Source organism: Salmo salar, chromosome ssa10 (assembly GCF_905237065.1).
Source record: "Salmo salar chromosome ssa10, Ssal_v3.1, whole genome shotgun sequence".
Lineage (NCBI taxonomy): Eukaryota > Metazoa > Chordata > Actinopteri > Salmoniformes > Salmonidae > Salmo > Salmo salar.
Window position 1 is genome coordinate 103,386,286 of NC_059451.1, and position 22,013 is coordinate 103,408,298.

The 22,013-nt window shown below is 45.0% G+C and overlaps 1 protein-coding gene across 2 annotated transcripts in view; it reads right to left on the reverse strand.

Annotated features, from left to right (window-relative positions):
* LOC100196824 (inositol 1,4,5-trisphosphate receptor type 2) overlaps positions 1–22,013 on the reverse strand; it is a 150,663-nt gene that overhangs the window by 82,335 nt on the left and 46,315 nt on the right. Inside the window, exons 25-37 of one of the 2 annotated variants that reach the window (XM_014125393.2) lie at positions 19,707–19,872; positions 19,417–19,584; positions 19,155–19,244; positions 17,747–17,872; positions 16,761–16,883; positions 16,105–16,305; positions 14,370–14,621; positions 13,904–14,029; positions 13,481–13,609; positions 13,140–13,260; positions 11,933–12,114; positions 11,698–11,840; positions 11,286–11,394 (exon numbers count right to left, since the gene is read on the reverse strand). In XM_014125393.2, the coding sequence (XP_013980868.1) occupies positions 11,286–11,394; positions 11,698–11,840; positions 11,933–12,114; positions 13,140–13,260; positions 13,481–13,609; positions 13,904–14,029; positions 14,370–14,621; positions 16,105–16,305; positions 16,761–16,883; positions 17,747–17,872; positions 19,155–19,244; positions 19,417–19,584; positions 19,707–19,872 (1,936 nt within the window). Of the gene's footprint in view, positions 1–11,264; positions 11,395–11,697; positions 11,841–11,932; positions 12,115–13,139; positions 13,261–13,480; positions 13,610–13,903; positions 14,030–14,369; positions 14,622–16,104; positions 16,306–16,760; positions 16,884–17,746; positions 17,873–19,154; positions 19,245–19,416; positions 19,585–19,706; positions 19,873–22,013 lie in introns of both variants that reach the window. The other variant, XM_014125392.2, reaches the window with a different exon arrangement.

The window sequence follows — 22,013 nt, forward strand, 5'->3', positions numbered from 1 at the left end:
CTCCATGGACTTAACAGTGTCCCAAAACTGTTTGGAGTTAGAGCTACAGGATGCAAATTTCTGTTTGAAAAAGCTAGCCTTTGCTTTCCTGACTGACTGCGTGTATTGGTTTCTGAACAGTTGCATATCGCGGGGACTATTCGATGCTACTGCAGTCCGCCACAGGATGTTTTTGTGCTGGTCGAGGGCAGTCAGGTCGGTGGCAGCACAGACCTCTCCAACCCAGCACCTCTTTAAATATTACATTTCTAATTTAAAAAAAATATATAACTCTTACAAAGAAAACCACATCTGCTGACAATCGCTTGAAGTGTTCAAGAACCATACGTTCCCCTCCCCATCAAGTTATGAGTTGGAATTTTTTGGTCTTTACTTGTATAAAATCAAATTTAGCCTCATCTGTTCCGTCTATCATTGAAGAACAAAATAAAAACATTTCAGCAGACATGACCTATGAGGGGGCGGTGAGCATTCCACAGAATGGGATGATCATAGTATAAATACATAGTTATTGTATACATTACATATATTGAGCATGTCAGAACGTAAGCTGAGCAGACATTAAAAAAAAATTGTTGTATGCCTTTTTAGGGCTTTTAAAGCTCCAACCCGTCTCCTAATGTACCAAAAAAAGTGGATTATGTCATTTTACATATATTGGAGAAAGACTGCCACTTAAGTACTGCGGTCAGTATGTATTACCTTATAAATTAAAGTATAGTGGTAGGTGGGGGTCTACTTGGGGAGAGTGGGTCTACAGAGAGACTGAAATTGGATGAGTTGAGGCCCCACGCACACCTTAGAGAAGTGTCTGATGCCCTCCCAATCACCCCATCCCAAACCCCTGGATGAAGCCCCTCTCTCCAAGTCCCTCCTTTCCTCTCTCCCAAAGCAAATCCATCCCTCTCCACCACCCCGACCATGTATTGCCAATGACCAGATTGCACAGCAGACAGGTGTTTCCCCTGATTAGATACTGTGCCTTTTCAAACTACATCCAAAGAGCAACTCATTAGGTTTTCATAAAGACACTGATACTATCATATAGTTATGTTCCTGCACTGCAGTACACAAATCTTCTAAATACCAATTGTCAGTTTCACCTGCCTATAAAACAAAATTGATTGACTGGCTCTAAATGATTTATAAATGCAATGGTTTAATTACAGAGCATAGTCATTGCGCCTACTCATCCCTGTACACAAAACTCATCCCAAACTCATACGTTCCCCATGCGGTGCCTTCCTCAGACCAGACACATGGAACAGGCAGAGCTCTAAACATGAACACTGTCCTTATTCCTAACCCAAACACATTACACTACACTCTAGAGGGCCAAACAAGATAAATCCTTCTCAGCCTACTGCAGATCCATCAGTCAGTTCACTGTCTGCCCCTGCCACGACCCAGAGTGGGAGAGAGTGACAGAGAGAGAGACAGAGAGAGACAGAGAATCGAGGCAGACAGGCAGAGTGATAGAAAGAGAGAGGGAATGAGAAAGAAGCTCACACTCGCTCTAGTGAGAGAGAGAAAGAGGAGGGAACGTGATGGTCCGCGTGACGCTGGCTCAGACACTGCAGGCGGTTACGTAAGTGCACCCCCTGCCCCGTCTCCTCATGGACTGAGCAGACGCCGCTCTCCTCCAATCCCTCGCCCCGCAGCCGCAGCCCGCTTTTTTCCCTCCGCTCACATGGCTCTTCACATGCTACCTTCCTTGCTCTCTCTTTCTCCCTCTCCCTCTCTCTTCCACTCACTGGAGCGCTCGTTCTCCCTCTCCTCCTCCTCCCACTCACTGCGCCCCAGGGATCCACCAACCTCTGCTGTCGCTTTTCTCTTTCTCTCTTTTTCTTGCCCTTTCTTTTTCTTGCACGCTCCTGTGGAGTGAGACAGCAGCGCCACACTCAGGGCAACGGGGATATTAAAATCAAATGTTATTAGTCACATGCGCCGAATACAACAGGTGTAGACCTTACAGTGAAATGCTTACTTACGAGCCCCAGCCAACAATGCAGTTTATAAAAAATATGAATAAGAAATAAAAAACTATCACACACACACACACACACATTCTTAGTATTTTTAAACATACCAATATGTTTTTGCACTTGTAAATGTCAGTGCTTTTGACTGCATCATTTACTCTGTGAATGATATCATATCAGAGTACAAGCTCTGGCTTAGTCACCTGTGTATTTGAGTATGATTATGAATAACATTTAGCAACATGACATGATCTCAATACCAAAAAAGGCAATGGCATATCAAGACAGCACTACTTTTACTGTGTGTAAACTATTGAATGTCTCATCTCCTGATCATCCTCTACTACAACTAGCAGCAGACAGGCTTCACTTTACCCTCCAGAGGTGACCACCAACCCAGGAATAACTTTCTCCCAACACCCTCTCCCTTCTTCACGGGCCCATGTTGGAGAGAGCGAGCGAGAGAGAGAGGAGCACTCCTGCACCCCCACTCACTGCAGTATTGATTTGTTTGTTCAGAGTTTTCCCACCTCCATCCCTCCCTCCCTTAATCCATCACTTTCTCCCTCACAGTGTGAGCTTGTCCTCGAGTGCCTGCCTTATATAACAGCATGGAGAGGCCCACAGAATACTGATGAGAAGTCTGGGCTCAGGACCCACACACACAGAGACTGAGACAGACAGAGACAGAGGAGGCTAGAGCACTGTGGGCTACTGCAAGACCAGATAGGAGTGCAGCCCACCCGCTCCATCATGGCAGTGCAATATGAACTAACTAAGCATGCTTCATCATAAAGAGGAACTAAAAAAAAAAATTCTGGTTAAAATCAGCCTCTGTGGCATCGATAGTAGTCTTAAACATCAATTTTGGTGCCAAAATTGATTATAAATTGTAAATACTTCAGCAAAATGGAATGCTGAGCCTCAAATAGCCATCTGTCCCTTACTAAGAAAAAATAAACATGACCGTGTGTAAATGATACATTTCTTCATATCCTGCGCAAATGTTATTAAAATGCGGTAAGTGAATTCTGGAATTAAACAATTAACTATGCAAATGAGCAAAATCTGTTTGCATTAATGAAATAGACACCTGGTTTAAATAGAAGCCTGTCTCTAATAAGCACCTGTTGAATTAAGCAATTAAGCAAAATAAATGTTCCGGAACTCCAATTTGAGCAGCAGCAGCTGAAAAATGAGCTCCTACAAATATTGAAATTTACATGGTTTTTAGAGTGAAGTACATCGGAAAAAAGCAAAAGAAAACTGCAAGACTGAAGAGGAGAAAAAACAAGCAATAAACAAAGATAGGCTTTTGAAAAATAACTATTTTTCATAAAATTGTAGTTAGCTAGCTGAATTGTTTACCAGTTGCTAAGCAGTTGCTAGGGACTCTTTTGGAAGAAGCTAGCTCGCTAACAAAGAACAACAAAGAATATCTAGTTAACAGAAGAAAAGAAAGAGAAAATCAGGACAGAAGAAAAAGGATATCAAAGTGAAACAGTTCTCTAAAGACACAAGAGACAATAATACAAGAAACAACACTTCTGTAGCTTGTCAACTATGTGTCTGTCTATCCCTGTTCTCTCCTCTCTGCACAGGCCATACAAACGCTTCACACCGCGTGGCCGCTGCCACTCTAACCTGGTGGTCCCAGCGCGCACAACCCACGTGGAGTTCCAGGTCTCCGGCAGCTTCTGGAACTGCCGGTCTGCAGCCAACAAGGCTGAGTTCATCTCAGCCTATGCTACCCTCCAGTCCCTAGACTTCCTGGCGCTGACGGAAACATGGATTACCACAGATAACACTGCTTCTCCTACTGCTCTCTCTTCGTCTGCCCACGTGTTCTCGCATACCCCTAGAGCATCGAGCCAGCGGGGTGGTGGCACTGGAATCCTCATCTCTCCCAAGTGGACATTCTCTCTTTCTCCCCTGACCCATCTGTCTATCTCCTCATTTGAATTCCATGCTGTCACAGTTACCAGCCCTTTCAAGCTTAACATCCTTATCATTTATCGCCCTCCAGGTTCCCTTGGAGAGTTCATCAATGAGCTTGACGCCTTGATAAGTTCCTTTCCTGAGGATGGCTCACCTCTCACAGTTCTGGGTGACTAACCTCCCCACGTCTACCTTTGACTCATTCCTCTCTGCCTCCTTCTTTCCTCTCTGCCTCCTTCTTTCCACTTCTCTCCTCTTTTGACCTCACCCTCTCACCTTCCCCCCCTACTCACAAGGCAGGCAATACGCTTGACCTCATCTTTACTAGATGCTGTTCTTCCACTAATCTCATTGCAACTCCCCTCCAAATCTCCGACCACTACCTTGTATCCTTTTCCCTCTTGCTCTCATCCAACACTTCTCACTCTGCCCCTACTCGGATGGTATTGCGCCGTCCCAACCTTCGCTCTCTCTCTCCCGCTACTCTCTCCTCTTCCATCCTATCATCTCTTCCCTCTGCTCAAACCTTCTCCTTCTCCAGGCCGGCTCGGTCCTCCCCTCCTGCTCCGTGGCTCGACGACTCACTACGAGCTCACAGAACAGGGCTCCGGGCAGCCGAGCGGAAATGGAGGAAAACTCGCCTCCCTGCGGACCTGGCATCCTTTCACTCCCTCCTCTCTACATTCTCCTCTTCTGTCTCTGCTGCTAAAGCCACTTTCTACCACTCTAAATTCCAAGCATCTGCCTCTAACCCTAGGAAGCTCTTTGCTACCTTCTCCTCCCTCCTGAATCCTCCTCCCCCTCCCCCCCTCCTCCCTCTCTGCGGATGACTTCGTCAACCATTTTGAAAAGAAGGTTGACGATATCCGATCCTCGTTTGCTAAGTCAAACGACACCGCTGGTCCTGCTCACACTGCCCTACCCTGTGCTTTGACCTCTTTCTCCCCTCTCTCTCCAGATGAAATCTCGCGTCTTGTGACAGCCGGCCGCCCAACAACCTGCCCACTTGAGCCTATCCCCTCCTCTCTTCTCCAGACCATTTCCGGAGACCTTCTCCCCTACCTCACCTCGCTCATTAACTCATCCTTGACCACTGGCTACGTCCCTTCCGTCTTCAAGAGAGCGAGAGTTGCACCCCTTCTGAAAAAACCTACACTCGATCCCTCCGATGTCAACAACTACAGACCAGTATCCCTTCTTTCTTTTCTCTCCAAAACTCTTGAACGTGCCGTCCTTGGCCAGCTCTCCTGCTATCTCTCTCAGAATGACCTTCTTGATCCTAATCAGTCAGGTTTCAAGACTGGGCATTCAACTGAGACTGCTCTTCTCTGTGTCACGGAGGCTCTCCGCACTGCTAAAGCTAACTCTCTCTCCTCTGCTCTCATCCTTCTAGACCCATCTGCTGCCTTTGATACTGTGAACCATCAGATCCTCCTCTCCACCCTCTCCGAGTTGGGCATCTCCGGCGCGGCCCACGCTTGGATTGCGTCCTACCTGACAGGTCGCTCCTACCAGGTGGTGTGGCGAGAATCTGTCTCCGCACCATGCGCTCTCACCACTGGTGTCCCCCAGGGCTCTGTTCTAGGCCCTCTCCTATTCTCGCTATACACCAAGTCACTTGGCTCTGTCATATCCTCACATGGTCTGTCCGATCATTGCTATGCAGACGACACACAATTAATCTTCTCTTTTCCCCCTTCTGATAACCAGGCGGCGAATCGCATCTCTGCATGTCTGTCAGACATATCAGTGTGGATGACGGATCACCACCTCAAGCTGAACCTCGGCAAGACGGAGCTGCTCTTCCTCCCGGGGAAGGACTGCCCGTTCCATGATCTCGCCATCACGGTTGACAACTCCCTTGTGTCCTCCTCCCAGAGTGCTAAGAACCTTGGCGTGATCCTGGACAACACCTGTCGTTCTCCACTAACATCAAGGCGGTGACCCGATCCTGTAGGTTCATGCTCTACAACATTCGCAGAGTACGACCCTGCCTCACACAGGAAGCGGCGCAGGTCCTAATCCAGGCACTTGTCATCTCCCGTCTGGATTACTGCAACTCGCTGTTGGCTGGGCTCCCTGCCTGTGCCATTAAACCCCTACAACTCATCCAGAACGCCGCAGCCCGTCTGGTGTTCAACCTTCCCAAGTTCTCTCACGTCACCCCGCTCCTCCTCTCTCTCCACTGGCTTCCAGTTGAAGCTCGCATCCGCTACAAGACCATGGTGATTGCCTACGGAGCTGTGAAGGGAACGGCACCTCCATACCTTCAGGCTCTGATCAGGCCCTACACCCAAACAAGGGCACTGCGTTCATCCACCTCTGGCCTGCTGGCCCCCCTACCTCTGAGGAAGCACAGTTCCCGCTCAGCCCAGTCAAAACTGTTCGCTGCTCTGGCACCCCAATGGTGGAACAAGCTCCCTCACGACGCCAGGACAGCGGAGTCAATCACCACCTTCCGGAGACACCTGAAACCCCACCTCTTTAAGGAATACCTAGGATAGGATAAAGTAATCCTTCTAACCCCCCCCCTTAAAATATTTAGATGCACTATTGTAAAGTGGTTGTTCCACTGGATATCATAAGGTGAATGCACCAATTTGTAAGTCGCTCTGGATAAGAGCGTCTGCTAAATGACTTAAATGTAAATGTAATGTAAATGTAAGCAATAAATGCCAGGGCTATTAATTGTTTTACCGTAGGATAACTTTGGTCATAAATGGCAATATCTTCCAAAATTGAGATTTGTGAGATTTAGGAAATTAACAATGTTCCTAAATCCTGGGAAATTTGAGTTACATGTTTTTTTATTATATGAGAGGCAGTACTAAGTGGAGGGCGGGTGGATATGGCTAGGGCCGTGTCAGAGTTCAGCAGGGTTACAGTAGCTGGAAAGAAACTGTTCTTGAGCCTGCTAGTGCAGGAACGTAGAGACCTGTACCGCCTGCCTGATGGTAGGAGGGCAAACAGTTTGTGGCATGATTGTGAAAGGTCCCCGATGATGCTGCGCCCTACGTAGACACCGCTTGCACTGGAGGTCTGCGGTGGCAGGGAGCTGGGAACCAGTGATGTGCTGGGCAGTTTTCACCACCCGTTGCAGGGCTTTCCGATCGGCCACGGAGCATCCGCAAACCACACTGTGGCGCAGTTAGTCAGAATGCTCTCGATCGTGTAGCGGTAAAAGTTCACCAGGATCTTGGGAGACAGGTGGGCCTTCTTCAGCCTCCTCAAAAAGTACAGGCGCTGCGGCACCTTAATGACCAGGGTTGAGGTGGTGAGGGTCCAGGAGAGGTCCTCGGAGATGTAGACACCCAGGAATTTGAAGCAGAGCACACGCTCCACCTCAGTGCCATCAATGAGAACTGGGGCGTGGCTGCAGCTTTTAGACTTCCTGTAATCCACAATTAGCTCCTTGGTTTTCTTTGCATTGAGGGCCAGGTTGTTGTCAGTGCACCATGCAGCCAGGTGCTTGACCTCCTCCCTGTAGGCTGACTCGTCATTGATCATGCCTACCACTGTGGTGTCGCCTGCGAACTTGACGATGGTGTTGGAACCGTGTACAAGAACGCAGTCGTAGGTGAAGAGGGAGTAGGGGGCTCAGCAGGCGGCCCTGTGGCACACCAGTGTTCAGGTTCAGGGTTGAGGAGGTGAAGTTGTCTAACCTGATAGACTGGGGTCTGTTGGTTAGGAAGTCCAAAGTCCAGTTACAGAGAGAGGGGCTGATCCCTAGGTCATGGAGTTTGGTGACCAGCCTACATACATACATTTTGGGGTCACTTAGAAATGTCCTTGTTTTTGAAAGAAAGCTACATTATAGGTCCATTAAAAATGTATCAGAAATACAGTGTAGACATTGTTAATGTTGTAAATGACTATTGTACCTGGAAACTGCAGATTTTTTTATGGAATATCTACTTAGGCGTACAGAGACCCATTATCAGCAACCATCACTCCTGTGTTCCAATGGCACGTTGTGTTAGCTAATCCAAGTTATAATTTTAAACGGCTAATTGATCATTACAAAAACACTTTTGCAATTATGTTAGCACAGCTGAAAACTGTTGTCCTGTTTAAAGAAGCAATAAAACTGGCCTTCTTTAGTTGAGTATCTGGAGCATCGGCATTTGTGGGTTCATTTACAGGCTCAAAATAGCCAGAAACAAAGAACTTTCTTCTGAAACTCGTCAGTCTATTCTTGTCCTGAGAAATGAAGGCTATTCCATGTGAGAAATTTCCAAGAAACTGAAGATCTCGTACAACGCTGTGTACTACTCCCTTCACAGAACAGCACAAACGGACTCTAACCAGAATAGAAAGAGGAGTGGGAAGCCCCGGTGCACAACTGAGCAAGAGGACAAGTACATTAGTGTCGAGTTTGAGAAACAGACACCTCACAAGTTCTCAACTGACAGCTTCATTAAGTAGTACCCGCAAAACACCAGTCTCAACGTCAACAGTGAAGAGGCGACTCCGGGATGCTGGCCTTCTAGGCAGAGTTGCAAAGAAAAAGCCATATCTCAGATTGGCCAATAAAAAGAAAAGATTAAGATGGGCAAAAGAACAGACACTGGACAGAGGAACTCTGCCTAGACGGCCAGCATCCCAGAAATGTCTATGTGACCCCAAACTTTTGAATGGTAGTGTACATGCATACATACACACACAGAAAGTATGAACCTTTCTATTATCATAGTTTTTACAGATTGTAAATTAAAGGTAAACATTTTTGCTAGGCGTATTATTATATCATTGATCAATTGACTATAACTTTTCAAATCACCCAGTAGTTCTATCTGCAGAGTTAGCACCAGGTAAATGTTGCTATTCTTCAGCCATTCCTGAACCTGTAACCTGTGATCGTTTTGCGTATCAGTTCATAAACCATGTGCCATGGAATTGGTACATCGAAAATCTCTTAAACTATTTTGCAATCTATATGACAGAGCGGTCAATTTTTTGGTCCTTAAATTAAACTGGTATAGTTTTTCGGTCTTTAATGCAGGGCCGACAGACAAGTCCCTTCCACTAGCCTCTTCCATTTTTGTGGTAATGCTGCAATTAGTTGGTTGTAATTTTGGGTAGAGCAGAAATTAACAGATATTTTTTGTTAGCTGCATGTGTGACATAACATCCACCAGTCCTATTTATGATATCATTTACAAAAATACTTTTTTTTAATGATTTTTTTAAATCAATTAGTATATTTGAGTTTAACCACAATATTTGTTGTATCTTTTCTGGTGGATTAAATTGAAATTGCAACCAACTTTCTATGGCTTGTTTTAAAAATAGTGATATTTGGGAGAGGGTAAGTAATAATATGGGAATGAGGTAGTTGGGTGTGCTATTTATAGATTGGCTGTGTACAGGTACAGTGATCGGTAAGATGCTCTGACAGCTGATGCTTAAAGATAGAGAGGTAGATATAAGACTCCAGCTTCAGTGATTTTTGCAATTCCTTCCAGTCATTGGCAGCAGAGAACTGGAAGGAAAGGCGGCCAAAGGAAGTGTTGGCTTTGGGGATGACCAGTGAAATATACCTGCTGGAGCGCGTGCTACGTGTGGGTGCTGCTATGGTGACCAGTGAGCTGAGATAAGGCGGGGCATTACCTAGCATAGACTCATAGATGACCTGGAGCCAGTGGGATTGGTGAAGAATATGTTGTGAGGGCCTGCCAAAGAGAGCATACAGGTCGCAGTGGTGGGTAGTATATGGGGCTTTGGTGACAAAACTGATGCCACTGTGATAGACTACATCCAATTTGCTGAGTAGGGTGTTGGAGGCTATTTTGTAAATGACATCGCCGAAGTCAAGGATCAGTAGGATAGTCAGTTTTACGAGGGTATGTTTGGCAGCATGAGTGAAGGATGCTTTGTTGCGAAATAGGAAGCCGATTGTAGATTTAATTTTGGATGGGAGATGCTTAATGTGAGTCTGGAAGGAGAGTTTACAGTCTAACCAGACACCTAGGTATTTGTAGTTGTCTACATATTCTAAGTCAGAACCGTCCAGAGTAGCGATGCTAGTCGGGCAGGAGGGTGCGGGCAGCAATCTGTTGAAGAGCATGCACTTAGTTTTACTAGCATTTAAAAGCAGTTGGAGGCCTCGGAAGGAGTGTTGTATGGCGTTGAAGCTCGTTTGGAGGTTTTTTAGCACAGTGTTCAAGGAAGGGCCAGATGTATACAGAATGGTGTCACCTGCGTAGAGGTGGATCAGAGAATCACCAGCAGCAAGAGCGACATCATTGATATATACAGAGAAAAGAGTCTGCCCGAGAATTGAACCTTGTGGCACCCCCATAGAGACTGCCAGAGGTCCGGACAACCGGCCCTTCGATTTGACACACTGAACTCTATCTGAGAAGTAGTTGGTGAACCAGGCACCCATGACCAGCTCGGAAACCAGATTGCATAGTGGAGAAGGTACGGTGGGATTCGAAATGGTCGGTGATCTGTTTGTTAACTTGACTTTTGAAGATTTTAGAAAGGCAGGGCAGGATGGATATAGGTCTATAACAGTTTGGGTCTAGAGTGTCTCCCTCTTTGAAGAGGGGGATGACTGCGGCAGCTTTCCAATCTTTGGTGATCTCAGACGATACGAAAGAGAGGTTGAACAGGCTAGTAATAGGGGTTGCAACACTTTCGGTGGATAATTTTAGAAAGAGAGGGTCCAGATTTTCTAACCCAGCTGATTTGTAGGGATCCAGATTTTTTAGCTCTTTCAGAACATCAGCTGTCTGGATTTGGGTGAAGGAGAAGCGGGGGGGGCTTTGGCAAGTTGCTACAGGGGGTGCTGAGATGTTGGCCAGGGTAGAGGTAGCCAGGTGGAAAGCATAGCCAGCCATAGACAAATGCTTATTGAAATGATCAATTATCGTAGATTTATCGGTGGTGACAGTGTTTCCTAGCCTCAGTGCAGTGGGCAGCTGGGAGGAGGTGCTCTTATTCCCCATGGACTTTACAGTGTCCCAAAACATTTTGGAATTAGTGCTACAGGATGCAAATTTCTGTTTGAAGAAGCTAGCCTTAGCTTTCCTAACTGACTGAGTATACTAGTTCCGGACTTCCCTGAAAAGTTGCATATCGCGGGGGCTATTCGATGCTAATACAGAACGCACAGGATGTTTTTGTGCTGGTCAAGGGCAGTCAAGTCTGGGGTGAACCAAGGGCTTTTTCTGTTCTTATTTCTACATTTTTTGAATGGGGCGTGCTAGTGTGGTTGATGACAACCAACAGTATGCAGTCTTTTGTATCGTAGCCTTGGGTATTGATACAGTATCATATTGATGTTCTCCACATCCCTATACCAAAAAGACCTTGTATATAAACAAACTCTTGTCTCACCATGTCTGGATCAGTACTCACAGGCTCATCGAAGGCCTCCTTCTTGTCCAGCATTTCTCTAAGTGTCTGCAGGATCTTAATGCACAGTTTTTCCTCTTTGTCCATCAGCTTCTTGGTGTGTTTGATCAGTCTGAATGACAAGGGGAAGGGTACAGGTGGAAGATGAGTATCATGGCTTCAAGTCATCTAAACACACCAACAGACATGTGACCTATGACTGGAGGATTATGAATAGCACAATAAATTAGAATATATCTTTTCAGAAGCATTTAGGAGAAGTCACAGTTAGATAGTCTAAAGTAAATCACAAACCAGAACAATGGTAGGTCAAATGCTAACTTGGCACTGGTCTAAATGCTCTGTAAATGCAGCCCATAGATAGTGTATCTGTGATCAGTGTCTGTGACTGCATCTGTGTCTCTGCAACACTCACTTGGACATGAAGGCTCCACTCTCACAGCGCAGTCTGGCAGCCTCTGGGAACAACAGCTCAGGGCTGTGTAGTACATCCACCAACACAGAGAACTCAGCCTGCACCTTAGGACTGAACTGCTCCTCTAGACATGCCACCACACCCTGGACACAACACAGCATAATACTCTCTGCAGTATAGTACACACACACATGAATATGTGTGTGTGTACATATTCATGTGTGTGTGTCATCACCTGCAGCTTCTCGATGATGCTCTTGTAGTCGGGCCCTCCTAGGGTCTCCTTTCGGGGCCGGGTGCGTGCTGAGATCCTCCAGTCCTTGGCGGCACGATGCACCACATTGGTGTGGGCCTTCAGAGACAAAGTGTTCACCTGGCTGTCCAGATCCACCGGTATGGCTATGGCACGCGCCTTGGCTGGACAGGAGACGAAGAAGACTTTAAACATGGCCATACTCGTATTCATAATTGTATCCGTAAGTTGACAGTTGGATCGGATGATACTCGTGATCGGGAAAAACTGACGTGTTTTATTATGCCTAAATAGATGTTGGCAAAAAACCTCCCTGCACGTTCTCACTGCAAAGAAAGCTGCAGATTAGGAGCAGCGAAGTGGGTGTGGGTGTCTACAACTTGCAGCGGGCAGCCAAGTTTGCTGTCACTCAGTTTCATATTCTTTCCCTACCCTTGCCCCACTTGTTAGATATTATGCACATTGATAGGAAACATCCTCACCATGTGATTTATCATAGTAACATTCTAAATGAAAACCTGTGAGGAAAAGTGATCAGATGAAGTGGACAGAGAAACACAGCTTCACCCTTCTCTTTACATACAGGAAAACTAGCCAGTTGAGTTATTTAGACCACGAACATTACTGACTCAAAGACAGTACAGTATGGTTTAGAAACTTTGTGATTGACTGACATGAGAAAGATGCTTGCCGGCACCCGAAAATAACTTTTCTTCCAATCACAGATAATTACAAAAAAATACTCGAATCACAATTGTATGCAGAAAATTACCCATATCGGTTACGATACTCTTTTTGTCCAACTACTACACCACTGCTTTATAACTAGGAACTGAGGGAGCCTCAAAGTAGGAGTGCTGATACAGGATCAGTTTAGCCTTGCAGATCATATTGAATACTCAGACACTTTATGAACACTGGCCCAGATTTCTTCCAGACACAGATATTGACATAAGCTGACATGACACCCAATCAACCAACAGAGAACTACTTTCTGCAAATAAATACACAGTGGTGGCAGAATAACAGTGGTGGCAGAATAACAGTGGTGGCAGAATAACAGGGTTTTTTGGATGAGACTCGAAAGACTTGAAATGTCTACATGTCATTATAGCAATCACCAACGTTTCCAGTTTACCAACCTTGGTCAAGGCCTGTCAAAGTACAATTATTGGGCTGTGAGACTCACCCACGTCAGCCAGTGTTTTGATGCAGCCCTCAATGTTGTTCTTCTGGGCCGAGCTGATCCAGGTGCAGTTATAGATCCTGAAGGAAGACTGGAGCAGCTTGATGAAGATGGGCTGGTGGGTCTGACATAGTAGAGAGGAAAGAGAGAGGGATAATAGGAGAAGATAAAACAGACACTTCAATAACACTCAAAATGTTGTGCCAACTACAAGATGGATCAGAATTTGCCGGCAGTACCTTCACTGAACCAAATCTGGTCCACTGTCCTTCCAACATTTGAAAGTGACCTGGGGAAGGTATTTAAATGCCCATGTATAAGGTTAACCTCTCTCTCAGCCATACCTGCAGGTTGGAGTTGTTGACAGGGAACTGGGAGCTGAAGAAGCCCTTGACGATGGCCATTACCGTCTCAATCACATACCTTTCCAGGGGAACGTCGGCATGGTTACGGTCCGTGGTGCTGTTGCACACCTAAAAACAGAAAAGGAAAGGGGGATGTGAAGTCTGTCAGTCACTCAGGAGTGAGGGGGCAGAGACTTACCTGGGGTATATCTCAATAGTCAAATGGACTTCTCTTCTCCTTTCCCTCATTTATAATGAACTGGACTGGGGAAAAGCCCATTCCCATAAGGGACCCACCATGTTGTTTTTTTGTGTTCAGATCAGTGCAGATGAGGGAGAGGACACAACGAAACAGAGGAAAAATAACCTGTTTTGTAATATTGAGACGCATCCCTTTGAGGAGGACCTAGGTGAGGACATTACCCGTGCCATGTCCACCAGAAAGTTCTCAAACAGCTTCCAGATGTGGTGGCTGGTGTAGATCTCCTTCATCTCCACCTCCGTGTCCACGTAGCAGTGGTTCACAAAGTTCACGTAGGCCGTCTTCACCTGGGGAGGGAGGGCCATTAGAAACCATGCATCCAGATGAATGACAGGTGTGAGCGATTCCACTGAGGTGAATGAATGCTAAGCTATATCAAGTCTGGCTGTTCCGGAATCACAATTTGTATGCATTGGTATGAAACTAGGTAAACAAACCTCTGACCACTCTCTGTATGAAAACAAAATAGGTGCATGTCAATTATCTATAATGGAATACTATCCTGCTTTACTCTGTTTCCTCAGATCAGTACAGATGATGTTGAATACAAGGATATGAAATCACATTAGACTACTGAAAGACTCCCCAGCATCCAATGACACACAGCCTCTCAAGATGACCCCGTACCTCAGCGATGCAGTCATCGTGGGTGACCACCTTGACGATGTCGTCCAGGGGCAGCAGGGAGTTACATTTCAGCTCGGTGTAGACGTTTTTGCCCTCGGTGCAGGCAGCGAGGAGCTCTACTAGGGTGTTGTGGTAGGCCAGGGCGCCGCCCTCGTCCCCACGCTCCCGCTCGCAGCACATCATCTGGAACAGCAGCGGGAAGGAGGACCGGTCGTTGTAGAACACCAGCACGTCCTCGCCACCGTTCACCAGCTGGGGGTGGGATGGACAGAAAGGGAGACAGACAGACGAGTAGAGGTTAGATAGGGAATACCTTATCACTAGTGGGGGCACCAATATTGATCATTCGATATATCGTTATACACTGAATCTAGATATACACTGAATCTACACTAGCCACCACATCTGGAATATAAAAACGCAACAATTTCAAAGATTTTACTTTGTTACAGTTACATACAAGGAAATCTGTCAATTGAAATAAATTAATGAGGCCCTAATATATGGATTTCACATGACTGAGAATATAGATTTACTGTACAACTTTGTCACAGCACAGATACCTTAAAAAAACATTTTTTTAAAAGCTAGGGGTGTGGTGACCACCATTGGCCTAATGCAGCGAGACATCTCCTTGGCATAGAATTGATCAGGCTGTTGTTAGTGGCCTGTGGAATGTTGTCCCACTCATCTTCAATGGCTGTGCGAAGTTTCTGGATATTGGTGGGAACTGGAACACTGTCGTACACGTCGATCCAGAGCATCCCAGACATGCTCAATGAATAACATGTCTAGTGAGTTCGTAGGCCATTGAAGAACTGGGACATTTTCAGCTTTCAGGAATTGTGTACAGATCCTTGCGACATGGGGCCGTGCATTATCATGCTGAAATATGAGGGGATGGCAGTGGATAAATGGCATGACAATGGGCCTCAGGATCTCGTCACTGCATGCTCTGTGCATTCAAATTGCCATCGATAAAATGCAATTGTGTTTGTTGTCCGTAACTTATGTCTTCCCATACCGTAACCCCACTGCCACCATGGGAACATTTCTGGGATCTTTTATTTCAGCTCATGAAACATGGGACCAACACTTTACATGTTGCGTTTATATTTCGTTCAGTATAGTTTGATACTGATGAGCAGGACATACCATGATATTGGTTTATGCTTCCTGTTAACCTAAACTGAGACGTAACATGCAATGACTTCCTGTAATGCCCTCAACCAAGATTCCGACCACCGTCAATGGGACGCAAATTCATCCACAAGGTATTTTCAGAAAGTTGTCACGTTTTATATATTTTTCTTTTGGGAATGGATAGATCTTGCCTGGCTACCCAAACTCCTTGCTCCGGCCAAACGCTACACCACGCCCACGGACGTTAGTTTCTTCTCCGCAATGGCTTTGATACTCTGATTGGTTAAAGATGATCAAATCGCAGAGGACTTTGTTTTGTACAACACCCCTCATTTTGACCTCACCATAAATGTCTTCAATGATGGCGGTCTCTGACTGAAGTATGTAGCGAACATAGAGCAGCAGAATAAATCAGTTTGAGTCATCAGGCGAGGATAGATTAGCTATGGAACTAGAAAATAGATTACTCTATAAACAGTACTTATCCTTTTTATATATTTTTTTATAGTCACATTAAGAGATAGTGGTAGTGGAAACCATGCTATTGTGTTGTCTCCACAGCCATCCAAAGATCGCATCATCCCTCTCTCACCTCGGTCATGACCTTGTCCTGGCACTTCTTGACATACTTCCCATCGGCCTTGACGATGGTCTGGAGGAACTTGAGATACTGGACGTGTCGGCCGTGCGTCTCGATGCAGTGAACAAAATGGTGGACCACACGGTCACTGATATCGTTGCAGAGATAGAAGTTGTTCATGAAGATGTAGCGCATGGTCTCAGCCTCCAGGAGCTGGAGAGAGGGACAAGATGTGTACAGTGATTTCACATTTATTGACATATGGATATCTTGTAATAAAATACATTTATTTTGTTGAATGCGTGTGCGCAGTGTGGCGTGAATGCATGTGTACATGTATGTGTAACGCCTCGAACACACCAACCACGTCATTGCGCAAAATAGTATGCAGCATCACCAGGATGTGTGCAACAAAAGTTCAACATTCACCTTCTGCTACCATTTCTGTCAAGCCGTCTACGCATACAGTTTGACGCATACGTTCGATAAATCCAAGGTATGCACCACAGAATGCACTGCAGCTGCCTCTGCAACGCAATGCTGCAAGGCAAACGCAGCGTTCCATTGGAAATGTATGTACTTCTGGTGTACCAAAATGCAATGACGCTGTCAGTGTGTTCGAAGCGTAACGTGCATGCTTGTGTGAGTGTGTTTATATGTGAGCATACCCCTGGTGTGAGGAACAGGTTGAGGTGTTTGTGGAGCAGAACCTGGTTCTGGCTGTTCCCTTTACAGAAGTTCTGCAGGAACACGTGGGCCAGTGTCATGATCTCATTCATTTTCTTATCACTCTGGGGACAGACAGACAGACAATGAGTCACAACACAGTTGTACAACTGCGTCACCACAAAATCAACCCATAAAGATGGTCAAACAAAGCTACCAAGGCAGTGTTTATCTATCTCAGGACTCTCCAACCATGTTCCTGGAGAGCTACCCTCCGGTAGGTTTTAACTCCAGCCCTGTTCATGGAGAGCTACCCTCCTGTAGGTTTTAACTCCAGCACTGTTCCTGGAGAGCTACCCCCCTGTAGGTTTTAACTCTAACCCTGTTCCTGGAGAGCTACCCTCCTGTAGGTTTTAACTCCAGCCCTGTTCCTGGAGAGCTACCCTCCTGTAGGTTTTCACTTCAACCCCAGTCATAACTAACCTGGTTCAGCTTATCAACTAGCTAATTATTAGATTTAGGTGCGCTAGATTAGGGTTGGAGCGAAAACCTACAGGACGGTAGCTCTCCATGAACAGGGCTGGAGTTAAAACCTACAGGAGGGTATCTCTCCAGGAACAGGGTTGGAGTTAAAACCTACAGGAGGGTATCTCTCCAGGAACAGGGTTGGAGTTAAAACCTACAGGAGGGTATGTCTCCAGGAACAGGGCTGGAGTTAAAACCTACAGGAGGGTAGCTCTCCAGGAACAGGGTTAGAGTTAAAACCTACAGGACAGTAGCTCTCCAGGAACAGGGTTGGAGAGCCCTGACCTACCTAGTCAAGCTTTATCAAAGTCAAGTCTGGTTATTGATAATGACAACATTTATGTCAGGCTTTGAGGGGCCTCACCTGAAACACTTATTTTATAAGCCCATATGGACTGGTTCCTGTGCGTTTGACACCTACTTCCACTTGTGAGTAAAACATCTATAAATGTGATATGCTCACCTTCTCATAAGGTATCTGGAGCAGGTCCAGCACCACAGTGTGAGCGCCCATGTTCTTCAGTAGCCTCTGCTGCTGCACACGACTCTTTTTACCGGGGTAACACTGCTTACTGAGCCGCAGCAGAATCTACTGACCACACACACACACACACAGATCAGACACTAATACATGCATTACACAGCAATAGCAATCAGTCTAAAAACACTTGCATTTTCAGCTGCTGTAATTTAGTGTTACTGGAGCACATTCAATTAAATGGAACTTTATTTATCCCCTCAGGAGCAATTAAGAAATGCAAGTCAGGTTACAAGTCGGGCCCACATAAAACATGGCTACATTGGCCAGCGATGTAAGGTCTGTAAATTATTAGTGGACAATCAATTATCCCAGCATCATGGTGTTTTCAAAGACTGCACTGACTGTAATTGATAATGCTGCTTATACCACACTAGGGTTGCAAAGTGAGGGTATATTACCAGAAACTTTCCAAGACTAATTAGTGAAAAAAAGATGAGAATGGGTCTGCCTGTCTAAACACAATGTAAAATATATAAAATAATCCAATAAGATTATTTTAAAATATATTTTTAAAGCTGTAAAACATTATTCTAAATATAATCCATCAACATCGTGAATACCATTGGTGTTTAAAGGTGCAATATGCTGAAATCTCTCCGCCAATTCCTGGTTGCTAAACTTCGAATAGTTAGCCTAATTGTAGTTTGTGTGACAAAACAAGAGTTTAGATAATCATTGAACCATCTAAACTGCTGTAAAATGTATTTTCAGCTGTTTGAAGCTGGTGTACAAAAGTAAAAGACGCAAAAATTAAACTTAAGAACAGGAAGCATAGAAATGGTGCACATACAGTACAACAGATCTGGCGCTTCTTAGACTTGCTTTCAATGAGAATGACATATCTATAACTCACATTTCTTTGTGAATTTGGTCAGGTCACCCAAAAAGTTACATATTGCAGCTGTAATATATATATATATCATTTTTTTTTTTTACACACTAATTATTTTGCTATGTCAACATGTCTATGTAAATATTTTGGTACCAAACTGCTGGCAGTTGTGAAAAAAGTAAATAGTTGGAAGAGATGCAGAGTTAATTGAAAATAATGTTTTTGTTGTAGGTGCTTTTTTCATTAATTTGACTATTTTCTCTTGAACCATATGGCATATCCACTACAAACTTCTGGTCAATATGGACAGACATAAAAAAAAAATATCATATATATAATACATTTTTTGAACTTTTTTAAAAGCTATTCAAGTATAATTTACCAAAGTTACCATAGATTACCTGTTCATTATCAAAATTACAGAAGGTAAATTACCTATAACCTTGCAACCCTATACCACACACACACACAGTTCAAGGAGACAGAATAGCAGCCCACCTCCTTGACGATGTTGTAGTTGTTGGCTTTGTTACTGTCTATCTGGGGCTTCACATCCCCACCCTGTACTGGGCTCAGGATGCCCGCCTCCTGTCAATCACACATTACACAAAAATACATTTACATTTGAAGAAATGACTTGGATATCAAGTAAGGATTCAGCCCTCCCTCAGCCATTAGCCCTCTATGATGTGTGGCAACTGTGGCCTGTAGGGGGCATACTATACTGTACTGTAGTATAGCGTACTGTAGTGTGCTGTACCTCCATGGTCTGCTCCTTGCCCTGACTCTCTCCTATGTCCTCACTGCCATAGGCTCCACTTTTCTCCACCCACAGTTCAGACTTCTCCACCGTCAGCCTTAGCTGGTCCAGGTCTGTCTTGATCTGCTTGTAGTTCTCTACATCCTGCTCCGACACCAGCAACTGGACCTGCAAGGGACCACAGAACACACACAGTGAGATCAGACCCACACACACACACACAGACAAAAACACACAGATCAGACACAAGTGCATGTGTACACACACACACACACAAACTGTGCTGTTACCTGTTTGAAGGCCTGTAGGACCTCTGCTCTCTGGCTGAAGTGTTTGAACATGAGCTGCAGCGAGCCTGAGACCAGTGGGGGGTAGTCCTGCATGATGAGGTGGATCAGCACCCTCAGGAAGGTCCTACCCCCTTCGTCATCCAGCTCCACAGCACTACACTCTGAACTGGAAGCACCAGACACAAGCTTAGAAAGAGACATTGGAGGCATACACAGTGTTTTGACAAACACTGGCACACTAGAGATCGGCATTTGAAGTACTTTCATTATTCAAATAATATCATGACATGCGGATAGTTGACAAACTTTTGTACAACTTTTTTTTTCGAAAGAACAGTTGTTTGCTGCACAAATCTATAGAGACATTGCTACTGCTGCTGTTGGACAGGGGAAGATTGTTAACTTTCTCTCTAATTTGGCACACAAGAGAGGCCATGAGTCACTTGGACAAAAATAATAGCCCCGATTGGCCTATAGGTGGCGCTGTTATAAACAGTCTCACTTAAACCCTGTTTGACCGAGGGACTTGAAATGCATGTAGACATCTTTCCTCATGGTGAACAAATTTGCCTTAAGGACCCATAACGTCCATCAGGATAGATCTTGGACATTTAAGAAAATCTTTGAAAAACGTATTCTTATTAACCATAAGTCCAAAAAAAACAGCTCAGATGCAGAATGACATTTCAGAAAGCACATCTCGTTGGCCCTGGTCACGGATGGGCTGTTGCAGGAGTTGACCACACTGGGTTCTACTCCTATTAGCTAAAAACAAGAAAAAGCAGCTGTGGAATGTTTCCGTCACCTTGTAGAATCCCATGCCCCGAAGAATTAAGGTTGTTCTGGAGGCAAAGGGGGGGTCTGACCCGGTACTAGATGAGTGTACCTAATAAACTGGCCACAGAGTGTATATTTCCACACTATGAGATTGGAATAATACAGTGAAATTGTGAAAATGTCTAAGTGTAAGAGCTGTTTGAAAAGGCAGACTGAAATTTCAGCCTGTTTTGATGGGATGGAGTTTTGGCCTGCCTGGTGACATCACCAGGTGGTACAAATGAGTTAATAACCAATAAGAAAGAGTTCCAAACCTCTCTGCCAATAACAGCTAGTTTTCAATTTTCCCCTCCCCCACTCAGACCACTCCCAGACAGTCCTAACAAAATTCTTGCTTGAGAAATTGCTCTTTGCTAAGAAGCTAATTTAGTTTATTTTTTACCATTTTAATTTAAAACAAAAACAGTAAGTTACTTAACTGTTACACAGAAGTTATTTGCTACATTGGACCATTAAAATAGTCATTCAAATCTTCAAGGACTATGTCAGATTCACTCCAAATTTGGTCTTGAAAAAATAAAGTTGATGCATTCAAAGATGGCTACACTATACCAGTAGATGCATATTTTCACATATGCTAATGAGCTAAAAATACTTTTAAAATCATCTCATGAACCATAGGACCAAATTTATTCGGAATGTCGGCCCATGGTACGTCTTAACTTAGATTTTATCAAACTAAGGGATTTGTCAAAACATGGCTGAGTTATTGAAAAATAAAATAAAATGTATTTATGTGTCCATTTAAAACCACTGATTTGTTATCCAACTGATCTTGTGCACTTTCATCCTGTGAACTCAATTCATTGTGGTTCGCAGCTATATTTTTTCATTCCTTTTTGCATTGATTAGAAATATCCCACTTCACCTGCTAGGCTACATATAGAGCAACTGACCTTAGTGCAGCTATGATTGCCCATCAATAACAAGCTACATGTATGAAACGTGTGAAGGCTACTGGTATAACTTTTTTATGGGACGCACCTCGTAAAAACTACATCCAAGAGTTTATTTATTTTTCTCCCCAGTTTCGTGATTACGATCTTGTCTCATCTCTGCAACTCCGCAATGGGCTCGGGCGAGGCAAAGGTCGAGTCATGCATCCTCCAATACATGACCCGCCAAACCGCACTTCTTAAACACCTGCTCGCTTAACCCGGGAAAGCCAGCTGCACCAAAGTGTCGAAGGAAACACCGTTCAACTGATGACCGAAGTCAGAATGCAGGTGCCCGGCCCGCCACAAGGAGTCGCTAGAGCGCGATGTGCCAAGTAAAGCCCCCCTGACCCAACCCCCCCCCCCCCCCTAACCCGGGCGACGCTTTGTGCGCCGCCATATGGGACTCACGGTCACGGCCGGTTGTGACACAGCCGGGATCGAACCCCAGGCTGTAGTGACGCCTCAACACTTCGATGCAGTGCCTTGGAACACTGCGCCACTCGGGAGGCCCAAGAGTTTGTGGTTTTATTAA